This window comes from Pinus tabuliformis, chromosome 3_2 (genome assembly GCF_031772625.1).
Source record: "Pinus tabuliformis cultivar Carrire ecotype Pingquan chromosome 3_2, CPIR1, whole genome shotgun sequence".
Lineage (NCBI taxonomy): Eukaryota > Viridiplantae > Streptophyta > Pinopsida > Pinales > Pinaceae > Pinus > Pinus tabuliformis.
In genome coordinates, this window is record NC_142302.1 from 1078619057 (window position 1) to 1078636260 (window position 17204).

The 17204-nt window shown below is 36.4% G+C and overlaps 1 protein-coding gene and 1 long non-coding RNA gene across 4 annotated transcripts; both read right to left on the reverse strand.

Annotated features, from left to right (window-relative positions):
- Positions 1 to 2067: 2067 nt before the first annotated feature.
- LOC149184425 (uncharacterized) lies at positions 2068 to 3390 on the reverse strand. Of its 3 annotated transcripts, none has more exons than XR_016257785.1 (3): positions 2627 to 3390; positions 2310 to 2411; positions 2068 to 2201 (listed from the first exon to the last, which is right to left on the reverse strand). It is a non-coding gene; the product is annotated as an uncharacterized LOC149184425 (long non-coding RNA). The 3 variants fall into 3 exon arrangements; XR_016257783.1 differs by having other exon boundaries at positions 2310 to 2417; XR_016257784.1 differs by having other exon boundaries at positions 2106 to 2187; positions 2310 to 2417.
- A 1308-nt stretch (positions 3391 to 4698) lies between these two features.
- On the reverse strand, positions 4699 to 5703 carry LOC149184426 (uncharacterized). The gene is made up of 2 exons (XM_089415329.1): positions 5555 to 5703; positions 4699 to 5455 (listed from the first exon to the last, which is right to left on the reverse strand). The coding sequence occupies exons 1-2, from the start codon at positions 5701 to 5703 to the stop codon at positions 4699 to 4701; spliced, it is 906 nt and encodes a 301-aa protein (XP_089271455.1).
- Between the last annotated feature and the right edge of the window lie 11501 nt (positions 5704 to 17204).

Genomic DNA, 17204 nt, shown 5'->3' on the forward strand with positions numbered 1-17204 from the left:
AGAATTTCTATTAAGTATTGGATAGTTAAGTCAACATGGTTATGATATCAGATTCAGTGAATCCACATGAACAATCTTCGATAAGTTACTTAGTAAAATACTTGTTACAAAGGCTCGAGTGACAAAGAACCAAATGTTCTCATGAAAGATAAGAAGTGTAGATCTATCATCATATGCTCAAAATGCACCTAATGTCAAGAATAAATGAGACTTATCTTAAATATGGTCACCTAACTTTTAGGAATGTTTTAATCTCTTGCAAAAACAATGAATGTGTTAAGGGATTTCCCATATTCAATGAGCAAACCAAGACTTCTAAAAGTGGCACTCTTGAAAAGCATTGAAGAGAGTTTTTTAAAATCTCCTATAGAGCCAAGATACATTTAGGACTTATCCAAATAGATCTATGTGAACCTATGCAAACTCATTGCATTAGTGGAAGTTTTAAATTTTTATAATTGAATGATTATTTTAGTAAAAAAATTTCGGTATATTTTCTTAAACCAAATTTCAAAGAGATAAGGCTGTAGTAGATAAACAAAGTGGTAAATATGTGAAAGTGCTCAAATCAAAAGGAGGAAGAGAGTATGACTCAAAATGAGTTTGCATATTTTTGTAGACAATTGAGAATTAGAATGTAATTCATCACCAAATACTGAAAGGAAGAATCACACCATCATGAACATGGAAAGGAATATGAACAAAGATAGAAATCTTTCCATTTAGTTTTGAGCTGAGGTTAATGCTTATTTAATCTACATATTAAATAGATCTACAACAAGTAGTGTAAAAGGTAAGTGTTTCAAGGAACATGGAGTATCATGAACATGGCAAAAGGTAAGTGTTTCAAGGAACATGGAGTATCATGAACATGGCAAGGAGTATGCACAAAGCTAAAAATCTGCCCAATGAGTTTCGGGCTAAAACCGAATGCTTGCTAAATGTACATATTAAATAGAGCTCTAGCAAATAGTATGAAAGGTAAAGTGCCCCAAAAAGCATGGAGTGGCCGAAATTAAATGTTAGCTAAAGAATGTAACTATTTAGATTAAGAAATACTAAAATATAATTTGATCTCACCCATTTAACGTGAATGCATTAGATAGTCAAGTAATTAGTTGATTTCAACTTTGGATATATGTAAAAAGCTGTTAGGCTATTGTAAAATCTTTTATTTAAAAGTGAGAAGGGCTAACGACGCCCAATGAGTTTCTAATGGTTTTCATTCCCACATCTGCTTGTTAATTTAACAGAAGTCTCCACTCATAATTCTCTCCCTTGTTGCTCTTTATAAGCTTCGTGACATCTATATTGACATAAATATCATAAGTTTACGCTCTCCTAAATTAAATAACAACATCTCATTTATTCACAAAATAGTAGTAACATCTATATTAACATAGATTTCATAAGTTGACACTCCTAAATTAAAGAACACCATCCCATCATAACACAAAATAGAGATCACGAATAGATTTACCACATTTACATATTCTGTGTTTTAATTTGTTTTTAAATTTGGTTATGATTGAAAAAGGTGGAGAGTGATGATATCCATCTTTGGAAAGCCTCCACTCAGGCCTGGAATTTCAAATTTTTTTTGCCTGTCAAATTAAAATTTGATGACGTTTTTGTATTTTTTTTACCCTTCGTTTTACGTTTTAACTAAATATGTGAGTGTCACAGAAAATTCTATTTTAATAATTTTTGTAAATTTATTCCACAACACATAATAAGTCATCAAATGGACGATGATTATCACTGTTGTTTATAATGTTTCTTGTTAGATTGAAATTACAGATTTGCAGTTTATCATATTTATAGCTCAGATTTATGGTGGGGCCATTTAAACAATAAAATCTTTGCAAAAAACTTACAATCCACGGACTATAAATAAATTATCTAGTGAAATTATAAATAAATCTTGGACTATAAATAAATCATCTAGATAAAATACAGAAAAGTTATGTAATAATAAACAGTTATTATACTTCATTAAAAGTCAAACTTTATGGAGAAACTACAAAATTTTTTATCAATAGGAATATTTCAATACATAGATCCTCCCTTAAACATAAACTTGAAGAATTTTCAAAGGTCAAGAATCCAAGGATATGCATACCGGTTCAAAAACGGTTTCAATGTCGGTGTCGATACTAGTTTCATCCGCGTTTGAATCTAGCTCCCCTGCAGTTTATCCCCTGCAGTTTAAAATGGGGATTGAGATATAAAATATTTCGACTTTAATGGCTTTCAGCAATGAAACATTGGAAGTTGGAACAAGGATCGTTGACAGAGAAAATACATACAGGTAACCATGGTTGCCTCCAGAGAAGCCAAGTGCTCTACAGAAAGGTTGATGGGGATCTTAACACTTCGTTTGTGGCTGCTTCTGTTCCCAGTACGTTTCCCTTACGCTTGAAACACACAAAAGGTCAGACAGTATATTGATAAAGAAACATGCAGAAAATAATTTTCTTGTGGGTTTCCGAAAGTTTCAATATCGTGAATGATTGATTAAACCAGAGAAGCTTCAATCATGGGTTATTATATTTCCGCTGAGAAATAATGAAAATATTAAGGGATACTCATCATGCATGCATTCCCTTCTGAGACTAAAACTGACCTCGCTGTAGCTTCGATAGTCCCCTTGCTCAGTCCTGATAATTTTACTTCCCTTCGCTGATTTGGGCATGTTGTAACATAGAAGACGAAAGCGATTAATATAGCACTCACCTGTCCAAATTCCATGACTCTTCGTGGCATTGAAATCCTCAAGGCTCCTGTCAATTAGCACGCATTATAGCAGGTTTAGTGGGAAATAATTCAATACCATTTGGCAGCGGTGAAATTTTCGATGCGCCTGATGCGCCTGTCAACTACCACTAACCTGTCTGAACCTGCTGCAATTGCCACGAATTATTCTCCTTTGCCTGCAGTTGCAACGAATTAGAAATTCCAAGATAAAGCGCTATTAAATGATGGCTCACATGTCAAAACTCTTCTCACGCGGAATCGGCAACCCTTATCCCTATTGCAGAGTCGTTGAACCTGTTGCCAGGGCTGTTCGATCCCACCATCTCTGTCACCGTTTATATTGAAGGACGTTTGGTTTATTACCGGAATTGTTTATGGTCAGAAACTCCGAAAATCTCAACTGTACCATCATCAGACCCATACTCCCGGTGGTGAACGTAATCCAGACCCATACTGCCGGTTACAGATATTATAAATATTTACGTTTTCTTTATGAAAGTGGACGTCAAAATGACGGATTGGAAAAGTATATCGCACGTCAGGTTTGACGTGGAAGATTTTTTTGCTGCCGTCAAATACGTCCTAAAATCAAAAATACGTCCCACAGGACGTCAAATTCCAGGCCTGCCTCCACTACTCTGTTTATTTTTTTTCACATTGTTACATTTTACATGTTCCATGATGTCTATATATAACCTAGATGCCATAATTGTAAAAAAAAAAAAAAAAAAAAAAACAAAACCAACATTTAATATTAAAATATTTTTTAATTCATTCTCAATTTCTTTATAATTAATAGACAATGATCCCAACAAAAATTAACAATCCACTATCACATTCACCATCTGTCATTAATAATGTTAAACATATCACTAACTTCCACTTCCATATAACTTAGTTAAGAATTTCCTCGTACTAGAGTTGCTCTCATCTCCCATCTACTTTTGTGGTATAATCTGTGGTAGAGTTGCTTTCCTCTGTCATTAGTTTTCTAGTTTCATCTACTTTTGTGGTCCAATGTTGATGTCCATGATAGTTATTACTACTATAGGAATGGCCTAAAATATAGGAAACCATTATTTTTTATCATACTAAAAACAACTCAGTTAATATTGATTATTAATACATATATACAACTCCAAAAAAATTGCACTAAAACTCCTCCGTTAATATTGATTACTAATCACATAGGTACATGCTGTGAGTTATGTGCACTAATCAATAACTTGAAATGCATGTAACGGAAGCACATTCTCAGAGTTGAAAATAAATGCACTAATTAATAACATGAAATGCAGGGAACGGAAGCACATTCTCAGAGTTGAAAATTAATTATTTTGGCATCATTTGAAAAGATATCAAAAATGGTTCTAAACACATCCCATCATCATTACACGAGAGCAGAAGTTGAACAATTTCTCACCAAAAAAAATATGATAATTTTGACATTTAAAACCAATAATTTTAACATGTGAACAAGACATAAAAATTCTTCGAACAGCTGAGGGGCGATGAAAATAATATTTCTTTGTTATAAACATTTAAGGGGTACTATAATTTTAAGATGTGAACCAGACATAAAAATAGAAAATAATTTTTTGTTTGCCCTTCCCTTCCAAAAATCTGTAACAATAATTTTTTTGTTATAAACATACTGGAAACTGAATTTAAAAATACTTATACTAACACACCTTCCATTGTAATATCATCTGATATCAGTAATAGATTGGATGTTTTTCACATATTTGATAACATAGTATTGTAGTTTCGCAAAAATTTCAAAAAATGATAGATGACTCTTCATACTAGAGAAGTACTCAACTTTGATGGCTACTGCACTGTGATACACCTCTTCCTCTTGTTCGAAGTGTAAAACTCAAAAACATACTTATAATTTCAACATCACCCGTCAGGCAGACCTCCAAGACCTGTGTTGTGGCTCTAGGCAGGATGAGAACTGCCATCGATGTTTGCACGGCTATTTCCTTCTGCTGTACGGTAACACTCTCCTCCCACCCTGGCCCTGCAATCTGGGCATCGAGATGTCTGCACGGGTTGTCCGCATTCCCCCACCACGTAGTAATGGCCTTTCGGACATTGATACCAGAGCCCTCTTCTTCCCACCTCTTTAGTAATAACTTCAATAACCTCTCGCCTAATAACACGATTTTCCAGCCCGACTCGAATTTCGGCGGTTTTTGCATGATCAGGGTTTTTCTGCAGAATGATGTCGCAAATCGCCAACCCAGATGCAAAGTCGTTTCGAGCGGAACAAACCAATGACCACTGGAGTAGTGCATCAATGGCCAACTCATTATCTGCTAATTTAGAATTAACATTATTGTTGCTGAAACTATCTTTCAGTCTCAGTGTTGGAAGCTTTTCAAGTATGAGCACCTTGTAGGAGCTGTGCTCTATGATCAAAGAGAGATGTTGTATTGCTTGATCATAGTCATGCAATCCACAGAGAGCACGGGCCTGGCCCAGATGGGCTTCCAGAAGCCCTGGAAGGCTGCCGAGAACTGCATTGAATTCCACCATTGCTTCATTATATTCCCTGTTCTTTAACATATCATTTCCTCTCTTCACTTTTTCGAATTCAAGCACTCGCTTCTTGACTTCTTCTATCTGTTGCAACTTCCTCTTGACAATGTTTGAATATCGCAGTGTTCTTCTAATAGGTGACTGACATGCAGGACTTCATAGCATCGCATTTAACCATGTTAATAGAGTTTAGCAATTATCATTCAGACCGCAGAATACAACACAGAAATTGCGTGATTTATAACAGGCTTACCATCGCTTTAGCTTGACAGCAGCAGCACCGGGCTCAGCAACTGCATCGTCCATGTCCATCCAAGTGTCGAGCCCACTTACTTCAAATACATGCGGGCAGTCCAGAAGCTGCACAAACTTGTCAGATGGATCACACTCATCTAAAGTCATAAACGTAATGAAATCCAAATACTGTGGAGTGCAAGTTCTGCAAATCTTGGGGCAGGGCTCCCCACAGAGACCTATACACGGATGCCCACACTTTAGAGTTTCTTGGCAGGGTTCGTCACACCTAGGCCTGGTACATGGTTCATGGCAGGGGAGATCACAACTATGATGCTCGCATTTCCATTCACATTTCTCTATGCAAGGTAAGCATAAATTTCCACACATAAAAACGCGTTGACCGTGCAGACAACGTTTCTCGCAAAAATGCTTACAAGGAGGACAACTCTCAGAGCAACCAGCCATACATTGATGACCGCATGGGAGCTCCCTGGAACAAAGTTTGTGATCCATCTGAGACATGGAGATCCACCTCTAACAGGCTACGCAGACACGTCTCTTTCAATTTTCAAGACTGTCCAAAATCCTGGAAATGAATCCGTGGCATGCTGGAGTTCCTTCGCTCATGGCCCAAAATATATGAGTACGCAACAAAGAAGATTCAACTTCGTTTTGTATGCAGCGATTCACTGAGTAAAATTATCACTCACACGCTTTGGGAGTGAGGGGCACTCAAGAATCAAACCAGGGGATATGATAAATATTTCAGCTCCTCCACTCAAGTTAGGACTAACCTTAACTTTTGGGATACTTATAAAAGATGATAATTTTATTAATGATAATTTAAGTCCATGGGTTATTAAATTAAATTGTAAAATAATAATTTCATTAGTATAATTAAATTATAATTATTTTTTATAATAATTTTATTATTATAATTAAATTATAATTATTTTTGAAAAGCTTTTAAAATTAAAAGTTAAAAAGATTATAATTATTTTTAAAAATTGCTTTAAAAACTAAAAGCAAAAAATGTTTAAAAGCTAATTGCTTTAAAAATTAAAAGCAAAACAGGTTTAAAAGCTAATTGCTTTAAAAACTAAAAGCGAAAATATTATAGTTAGTTTTTAAATATATCTAAACTTTCTATCCTCATTACCATTATAAAAATTAATTGCTTTAAAAACTAAAAGTAAAAATATCATAATTACTTTTGAAATATATCTAAAGTTTATATCTTCACTACTACCATAAATATTCTATTTTTATGGATATTCCATAAATATTAGATTTAGTTTTTAAAAAAATTAAATTTGAAATTTATATAACATAAATAATATTATTAAGAATCATCATAGATCCATTTTAACTAAGGGTTTACCAAAAAATGAGAAGAATCAAATCTCGTAAAATATAATTGGTCTATACCTCGTGGTTGAATATATATATATATATATATATATATATATCATGGAACGAGATTCCCAATTATAGAGATTTACCTTCATTTTACCATGGAGGTAAAGGCTTTGTTACAATAGATGGGCTAATATCATGGCTTATCAATACTCCATGTTCATAAAACCATAACTCATTTCATATAGCACTTATTCATATAACATTTTTTTAATTAATCAATTTAATCAAAAGATAAAAAGAGCATAAATACTTTGGAGATAAATATCAACCTTTGATTTGTGAATAGTACTAAAAATATTTTAGAATATTGGGTGGAGGTTAAATCACCTAATAATAATTGATAATTAAATTAAAATTATGGAATTCCTATTCCAAAATAAACATTGAAAATAAAAAGGTAAGTTATTAGATTAATTGTAATTTTAAAATTTTATTACTAAGAATTTAGAGTTGTAGGTGATTATGATAGTTAAAAGGTTTTAAATAGGAATTTACTAACCATATAACAAATGAAAACAAACGAATTAACTAGAATTAATTAAATGATTAGTGAGTTAGAAAAGTGATGGAAATAAAGTGAGAAGGATTATAACTCACCTAGACTTTCAAGCTATAGATAATGAACTTCTCTAGGTTGAAGTGGTGACTTGTGAGGATTCTCCAATATTTATCCTCATCCTAGTATGAGCTCCACATTCAACCCCGAATTTTTCAAGCTATAGATAATGAACTTGTCTAGGTTGAAGTGGTGACTTGTGAGAATTCTCCAATATTGATCCTCATCCTATTATGACTTCTACATTCAACCCCGAATTTTTGCAAGAGAGGACTTGCCAATATATATGTAATATAACCAATTAATTCACCATATATATATATATATATATATATATATATATATATATATATATATATATATATATAACAAACACCAATTGACACTAGATCTATTGATGAATGATTTTTATTTTTTTTGGTAAGTTCGTGCTACTTCCTTTCATTTCTTTTCAAAATATTACATTGTCAACCCAAATATCCAAGATGGCCTCAACTTGCCCATTGGGAAACCAAGTCTATTGGCCATCTATTTTTAGAGTATGCAATCCAAAACTTGAAAATCTTTAAGAAAATGAAAAAAAAAAGAATATGCCCTTCTCATCATTCCACCTATTCACATAAACACTAAAGTCTCTAGTCAAAAGCATAAGAGAAAAACTATTAATGTCGGATTTTTGGCAATTGATCCCGGAGGCACTGAATGTGATATGCACAACATGTGCCTTTCAATCCTTTCCATCTGATTATCCATCTGAATCAGTTGGAAACACGTGTTGTTGTTCTCTCTGAATTTATACCCAATTATCTATGGTTGAAAGACAAATCAAAGAAGTATGTTTAATAAATATATTTGTTGCCATCAAAGGTGATGATAACTTTATTTCCTTAGTTGTCTTGGAATATCCCTGGACGTTTTATGGTGGAAACTTTCCAAGCATGATTAAAGTTATGCCAATGAAGATCCTTTAGGATGATTCAATTGAACCTATTAGATTTCAACCATGTTGAGGAAAGGAGTCCCTACAAAGGTGCTAGAAATGACATGTATAAGAAACCTTAGGTGCTTGAAGAATGATATCAACAAATAACCCAACTATGTACCTAAAAATTAGTGTCTTTTCTCAAGATAAGATTTTAATATTATATTAATGAAAATATTTACAAAGACAAAAATAAGGATATATATAAACAAGGAGAAACCTTAAGGCATAGGAGAATGTTGGATCGGTTGTTAGGGTATCTAACTCATAATGAACCATCATATCACACCTTTAGGTTGCATATCATGGGCATGGTTATAAATGTATTATGGGTTTTTAGGCCCAAATTAACTTTTCTCTATGCAACTTAGAAATCGCCTTGATACTAAAAAGGAACCTATAGTATGGCCAATACCAATATCTCACGAAGGTTTTAAGGATGCCATCTTTTTTTCTCTATAAATAACAAGTCCCAAATAGATTTAGGTGGCTATGGACCTAATTTAAGGCATCCTAAGTGACCACGGACTTGGGTGGAGGGGAATTTGTGGCCTTAATTGTAATAATGAGGTTAGGAAATGAACTAAATGGGTTCCCTAAGAAGTCAAAATGAGGCAAACAAATGACTAGGGGGGATGGGAAAGTAAGAAATCCAACCTAGCGCTAGGCATTTGATATGACATAATGGGTCAAAAGGTTGAAACCAAAGACAAAGAGAGAAAACCATTTTATATGATCGAAACAAAACTTAAGGTATAACAATAAAAGCTACAAAATTGAAGAGATAATTTTTTTTTTTTTTAGTTTTACATATGTCTAATTACCTTTATCATTGGAAGAATTAAAATCTCACTCTAAGAATGCATTCCACTCAAAATTCAGAAATAAATATTATGATATGCTCATCCATGTATCTCAATGGTAGAAAGGGATGGTTTTAACTAGCTACTCAGGCTACACATCAATACTAATATCACATTCATAACAATATCATAGCAATATATGCCCTCGTGGGAGGAGCATCCCTTATCCTTAAAGATAGTTAGATGAGTTGGCTAGGAACTCCTTAATATATGTCCTCCTTAAGTTTCTTGTTGAGTGAAGGCACCCTTGATTCATATAATTTTTTCTTGATTTATGTAAAAATTGTCCTTTCTTTTCTCTCGGTGTTGAAACTAGTAGTACGAAATGTGAGAAAGGATGGAAGTACATCTTGAATCGTTACATGTGTACCTAAAATCTAATATGGAACTATGAATGTTTAAATGAGGATTAAGGCAATGTTAAATTTTTTATGTTGTGATATGTCTACTATGCAAGTGTAGGAATAACCCAACATGCATAATGATTGAAAGCGTGAAGCGAATGTGAATTGCTTGTTGGGCTCGATGAATGTTGGTATTAATTGATGTAGAACAAAGAAGGTTGGTAGCATGATGGCTGGTGTATGTTGGTGTCAATGGTAGCTCATATAAAATATGAAAATTGAACTACTCACAAGAATATAAATTATATAATCTCATAAATTTATAAGGATTAGGGGGGAACACAATTAAAAGATTTCCCCTTCAACTATAATGCACCCACCTTACAATTGCTCCCTAAAGCCAATTAGTTTGTATCAATGAGCATATCTTTTAGTCATTGAATTGCATGCATTTAGATAGGAACATTGTTTTCTAATGTCAAGATGTGTGCATTTTATGTTATTTCGTAGTGTTGGTAATCAGAATGTGGACCGATTGTAAATCTATAAGAAAGATTGTTGGCTAGATGAATAAAGTGAGATAGTTGTTTTAATGTAATCTCATTTTGAAAGCTTTTTTTACATCTTTCTCTTTTAGATCATCCACAATATCATATTTGTTCTCTTTCTTTGAATATTTGTTTCTCAAACATTTGATGTCTTATCATTTGGTATCAAAGTATTTGATCCTTCATCACTCAAGCATTGGGATTCTCTGGAGACCTCCTTCCCCTTGACAACTTTTCAGAACTAGTTTTTTGGAGGTCATCCTCTGACCTAGGCTTCATTAAGGTATAACCATCGCCAAAATTTTAAGGGATTCTACTATTGGATACATGCATTTCCTTGGTAGTCAATTGTTTCAATTTATTCGTAAGCTTCCCCCCCACCCAATCAATCTCTCTTTCTTTTATTCCCACTCAATGGAAAAAATGGTGATCAACTCACTCTCTTTAGCTCCCATAAATTTTTTTACTACAATCACAAAACTACTTCAGGCATTCTTTCATCTCATATAGCCTAAGGTATCTCCTTTCTAGTTAGACACATCCAAATTTGACCCCCACTATAATGGATAGATGCATAGAGCACATTTAAAGTCTTGGATACATAGTTTTCAAGGATATATTCATACATTCCTTTCCCTATTACAGGTTCATCATGTGGTGTTTGTAGTTTATTATCTTATCATCTTGGGGAATTTGCTCAAATATAGTGGCTCAAACTACACAAAATGATGGACATCCTTATGTTGGGTTGTGTTATATTCTTTCCATGACTAGCACACATAGTTAATCGAGGGGTTAGAGGGGGGGCGGAGCCCCCCTTTGTTGCGTCGATTGGGGGGGGGGGGGGGCAGGGTCACAGGGGGTTTGAGGCTTACCCATAACCCCACTTTATGGGGTCCGGGGCAGCGCCCTGGAAAATTTTGGTTTTGGACCCTATGTTAGGTTGGGTGGACCCACCTATGGTTTTGTGCATGATTTTCGCACATGTTTTTTGGACACAATGGTTTTCGGTCCATGGCTTTGGACGCGATGGTTTTTGGTCCATGGTATTGGATGCTTCAGCATGTATAAATATGTATTGTAACATTGAAAGGAACATAATGAAAAATCAAGCTGGTAGTCCCGGTTTTGGGATCCAGGGGAAAATCTCTGTGTATATGTGTTTTATGTGTTATGCTCTCACATTGTTTTTTATGTGTTTTAGAATTCGTATGCAGATACTTTCTGTACAGGGTTAAAACCTACATTTGGTATCAGAGGAGTTTTGGCTTCAAGGGGACGCCTTTGTTGCTGAGGGGTTTCGCTTGGGCCTGTGGTAGACCCTGTTCAGTGGGAGATCTGCGAGATCGATTCTGTTGGTGAAAGAAGATGGTGAGCAGTGGAAATATAGAGATCGAGAAATTTAATGGTCAGAGTTTTGAGTTGTGGAAACTCAAGATGGAGGATCTGTTGGTGGATAAAGATCAGTGGATCATGGTAGATCCAGGTACTAAACCAACGGGAGTGTCCGATGAAGAATGGAAGAAGTTGGATCGTAAGGCAAAAAGCACAATATGATTGTGTGTCTTAGATTCAGTATTGTTGAATGTATCAGGGGAAGCTACGGCGAAGGCTTTGTGGGACAAGTTAGGGACTTTGTACCAATCTAAGTCTCTGGTGAATAAACTGTTCTTGCGGAAAAAGCTGTATAACATGAGGATCAAAGATAGAGACTCGGTGACAGAGCATCTGAACGCATTTAATACTGTGGTAAGTCAGATAGCATTTGTTGATATTAAAATTTCAGATGAAGATAAGTGCATCAGTTTGTTGTGTTCTCTACCAGATTCGTGGGATAGTCTGGTTATTGAAATAGATAGCAATGCAACTGCCTTGTAGTTTGATGAAATAGTCTCAAGATGAGACGGAAAAATATGGAGAGCTAGAATGGTGATGCCTTGTCTGTGCGAGGACGGTCTCAGAACAAAAACAAAATTAAGTCATCGAGTGGGAGATCTCAATCTAGAGGAAGATCTAAATTTCCAGGAAAACTTGTAAAGGTGGTGTGCTGGAAATGCAGAAAGGAAGGGCACTTCAAAAGGGACTATAAATCTAAAGCTCCTGATAAAGGAAAGGGGTCTGATGATGTTTCTTCTGCAGAGGCGAAAACCACCTCAAATGAAGGTGGGGATGTGTACTTGGCTTCTTCAAGTACACATGTAGATCATGAGGCATGGTTGATCGACTCAGGTGCATCCTTTCACTTCACTCCCCATAGAGAGTGGTTCTACGAGTATGATAAATACGATGGTGGTGATGTCTTCCTAGGGGATGATAGGAAGGCTAGAATCGTTGGTCGCGGAAAAGTAAAGTTGAAGTTGCAAGGTGGAAGGGTTAGAACACTTCCGGGTGTTCTACATATTCCTGCATTAGCCAGAAATCTGATTTCTGTAAGCAAGCTGGATGATGTAGGTGTAAAAACAGTGTTCGAGAAGGATACCTACAAGATGGTTCGGGGAGCACTGGTATTGATGCGGGGAGTTCGGACTGAAACTTTGTAGAAGCTTCAAGGTAGCACTGTTTTTGATGGGTGCAACAATTCTGTGGTTCCTGAAAGTGGAGCAGAAAACCTAGTGGTCTCTGGAGAGAAGACCATGTTGTGGCATCAAAGGCTTGGACATATTGGAGAGAAGGGCCTTCGAATACTTCATGGTAAAGGTATGGTAGAAGGTATGAATAATAGCTCTCTGGATTTTGATTTCTGTGAAAATTGTGTATATGGGAAGTAGAATCGGGTGAGTTTCCCCTCTAGTGGTAAGAAAGCGAAACAAATATTACAACTTGTGCACAGTGATGTGTTTGGACCTGTGAAGGTTCCATCACTCGGTAATTCTGTGTACTATGTATCATTTATAGATGACTTCTCAAGGAATACATGGATATATTTTCTTAAGAATAAATTTGAAGTCTTTGATAGGTTTAAAGAATTTAAGGCTCTGGTGGAAAACCAGACAAAGAAGAAGATAAAGGTGCTGAGGACAGATAACGGTGGAGAGTTTTGCAGTAAGGAATTTGAAGAATTCTGTAAGAAGTGTGGTATAGAACGACAGAAGACTACTCCATATACACCTCAGCAAAATGGAGTTGCAGAAAGAATGAACAAGATGTTGATGGGAAGGGCAAGAAGCATGCTCAGTGGTGCCGGGTTAGGACAAGAATTTTGGGCAGAGGCGGTGGAGAAAACATGTTACCTGGTCAACAGATCACCTTAATCAGTGTTGGAGGATAAGACTCCACAAGAGGTATGGACTGGTAAGAAACCCTCTCTTTCACATCTGAGAGTATTTGGATGTGATGCATATGTACATGTTCCAAAGGAGAAATGAACCAAGTTGGATAGTAAATCTGAAAAGTGCATCTTTATTGGGTATAAGGATGGTTTAAAGGGTTATAAGCTTTGGAACCTAGCAACAAGGAAGGTTGTGTACAGCCGAGATGTGGTGTTCAGAGAGGTGAAAGATGTTATTAAACATGAAGTCCAATGAAAGGAACCTAATAAGATAGAGTTTGAGCTAAAGAAGGAAGAATCAGACTCTACAGCTAAGGAGGAATCAGAAGATGAAGAGCCACAAACTCCGGGTGTAAGAATATCAGTTCGAGAAAGAAGGCAACCAGAAAGGTATAGTCCATCTACTTTCTGTTCAAATTGTGCTTTATCTATTACTGATGAAATGGCATCTTTGCACAAGAATGAGGCTTGGGATCTGGTAGAGTTGCCCGCTGGAAGGAAACCCATTGGCAGCAAATGGGTGTTCAAGAAGAAGACAAATGCAGAAGGAAAGGTGGAGAAATACAAAGCTCGGTTGGTAGCAAAAGGTTATTCCCAGGTGCCAGGAATTGATTTTGGTGATATTTTTTCTCCTGTTGCCAAGGTAACTACTATTAGGTTACTTTTATCTGTTGCTGCTGCTTTTGATTTTGAGGTAGAATAGATGGATGTGAAGACAACATTTCTTCACGGGGATCTGGAAGAGGAGATCTACATGAAGCAACCTGAAGGCTTTGCGGTGAAGGGTAACAAAGAAATAGTATGCAAGTTAAAGAAGTCTCTGTATGGGTTAAAACAGTCACCAAGGATGTGGTATCAGAAATTTGATACATTTATACGGGGACTTGGCTTCACCAGAAGCAAAGCAGATCACTGTGTGTATTTTAAATTAATACGTGACCATGTTATTTATCTGGTCTTGTATGTGGATGATATGTTGCTGGTTGTAAATGATAAAGAAATTATCTAGGATTTGAAAACCCAATTGTCCTCCAAATTCGACATGAAAGATCTTGGTGCTGCAAACTATATTTTGGGCATGGAAATTAAAAGAGATCGGACAAAGAGGAAGCTCTGGTTAAACCGGAGGAAGTATGTCGAGATAATATTGCAGAGGTTTAATATGCAGGATAGTAAACCAGTGAAGGTTCCTATTCATGTAGGTGTGAGGTTACCTGATGAACAGTGTCCCAAGACACAAGAAGAGGAAGAGGACATGTCCCGTGTTCCATATGCAATTGCAGTCGGTAGCCTGATGTATGCAATGGTCTGTACTAGACCAGACATTGCACATGTAGTGGGAGTATTGAGCAGGTTTATGTCAAAACCAAGGAAGGAGAATTGGACAACAGTGAAGCGGGTTTTCAGGTATTTGCGTGGCACTAGTGGTTATGGTTTGTGCTACCAAGGAAGACTAGGATTGGACAGAGTGTTGGATATCCATGGCTTTGCTGATGCAGACTGGGCTGGAGATCTGGGTCAGAGAAGATCTACAAGTGGGTATGTGTTTAACCTATTTGGAGGTGCAGTCAGTTGGATGAGTAAGAAACAATCTGTAGTGGCACTATCAACTACAGAGGTAGAATACATGGCAGCCACTCATGCAAGCAAGGAAGCAATTTGGTTGCAGAGATTGTGTTCAAGTATGGGGTTAGTACAGGGAGCTATAAAGATAGACTGTGACAGCCAAAGTGAAATTTTCTTGGCAAAGAACCCTGCATATCATTCAAAGACAAAGCACATTGATGTTCAGTATCACTTTGTGAGGGATATGATAGAAGACAAAAGGGTGTTGCTGGTAAAGGTGGACACTTTGAAGAATACTGCAGATACATTGCCAAAATTTGTGAGCTTTGAAAAGTTCTCTGGGTGTAGAGAGACAATGGGCGTTTCAGGGCTAAAAAAATGACTAAGCTCTCTTGTGGCCCCCTGTGGAAAGAAAAAAACAAGTGGGAGAATGTTGGGTTGTGTTATATTCTTTCCACGACTAGCCCACGTAGTTAACTGGGGGGTCAGAGGGGGGGGGGGAGGGGGCAGAGCCCCCCTTTATTGCGCCGATTGTGTAGCGAGGGGGGGGGGGGGGGGTTGGAGCCCCCCTTTATTGCGTCGATTGTGTAGCGAGGGGGGGGGAGGAGCCCCCCTTTATTGCGCTGATTGTGTAGAGAGGGGGGGGGGTGTCACAGGGGGTTTTAGGCGTACCCGTAACCCCACTTTATGGGGTCCAGGGCAGTGCCCCAGAAAATTTTGGTTTTGGACCTTATGTTAGGTTGGGCGGACCCACCTATGGTTTTATGCATGATTTTCGCACATGTTTTTTGGACACCATGGTTTTGGGGACGATGGTTTTTGGTCCATGGTATTGGATGCTTCGACATGTATAAATATGTATTGTAACATTGAAAGGAACATAATGAAAAATCAAGCTGGTAGTCCCGATTTTGGGATCCAGGGAAAAATATCTGCGTATATGTCTTTTATGTGTTATGCTCTCGCATTGTTTATTTTGTGTTTTAGAATTTGTATGCAGATAATTTCTGTACGGGGTTAAAACCTGCACCTTATTCAAATTACCAATTCATTTCTACATGGGATGCAATTTGCTAGGCCATTAGAAGGAACTTTTATCTTCTAGGTTACCTTTAGTAGTTAATGTGCCAATGGTTCTAGCTTCATAAACACCCAAGCCAAAGCATCCAACTTCTCCAAGATTTGTCTCCAACTACAAATCGACAACACTAAAGAGGTACTTACACTCAAATATATTTCTATATTAATAAAGGTTTTTAGGTTAGGAGTGATTTTATTTAATTATTACACCTTGGAGCAAAAGTTTCTCCATGTTATTTTCATGAAATTCCTTAGAGCTAGATGTCCTTTCTTCTTTCACAACCATAACCCTAATTCTCAGCATGCTCATCCGTAACCCTAGTGATATATCTACCAAGAACTTAAATACTATAACCCTCCCAGCATACTTCACACCCTATTGACCAACCCCATTCAAGCATCTACTCCTACCGCTTAAGAACCTAAATACTATGACGAGACCAAGAACACCTACCTTTATCTTATATTTTCAAATCAAGGATCAATTTGCCACACTTGTAATTAACAATAACAACAAAAAAATATAATTTTACTTAACCTTGTTCGATGACTTAAGCTTCATAGTACTCATCATACTTCTCCTTATAACTTGTTCTGGGTGCACCATGATAAGTGTATACTTTTGATCACCAACCAATGTCAAGTTACACTTACCATCAATTATTTTTGTGACAAAAAATCCTTTGTAACATGGTCAATCTTGCATTATACTGATATGATCCAAGGATTTCCTTCTCATTGATATCAGTTGGCCTTTTATGATGCTCAACTTTCTACTTATTGACTCCACAAAGATGGAAAAATATCACAATTAATAATAGTACCTTTCACAAACAACCCAACCCCCTAACCTCCTCTCTACTTTCTTGCTAAGATGTTGCTCACTAAGTTATCTTACATAAACATATTTCCCTTGGCATTATATGCCTTGTCACAATTGATAAAAACACATAAATTCCCCCACCTGTAATGTGACCCTTCCTTGATGATTGTGTTGATATTTTTTTGAGCCCCCATTGACCTCCCTCTTCACCAGGCCA

Coding starts and splice junctions, on each gene's coding strand:
- LOC149184426 (XM_089415329.1), bottom strand. CDS start 5,703: ATGACTTTAGATGAGTGTGATCCATCTGACAAGTTTGTGCAGCTTCTG. Junction 5,456..5,554: donor GCTGTCAAGCTAAAGCGATG/GTAAGCCTGTTA, acceptor GATGCTATGAAG/TCCTGCATGTCAGTCACCTA.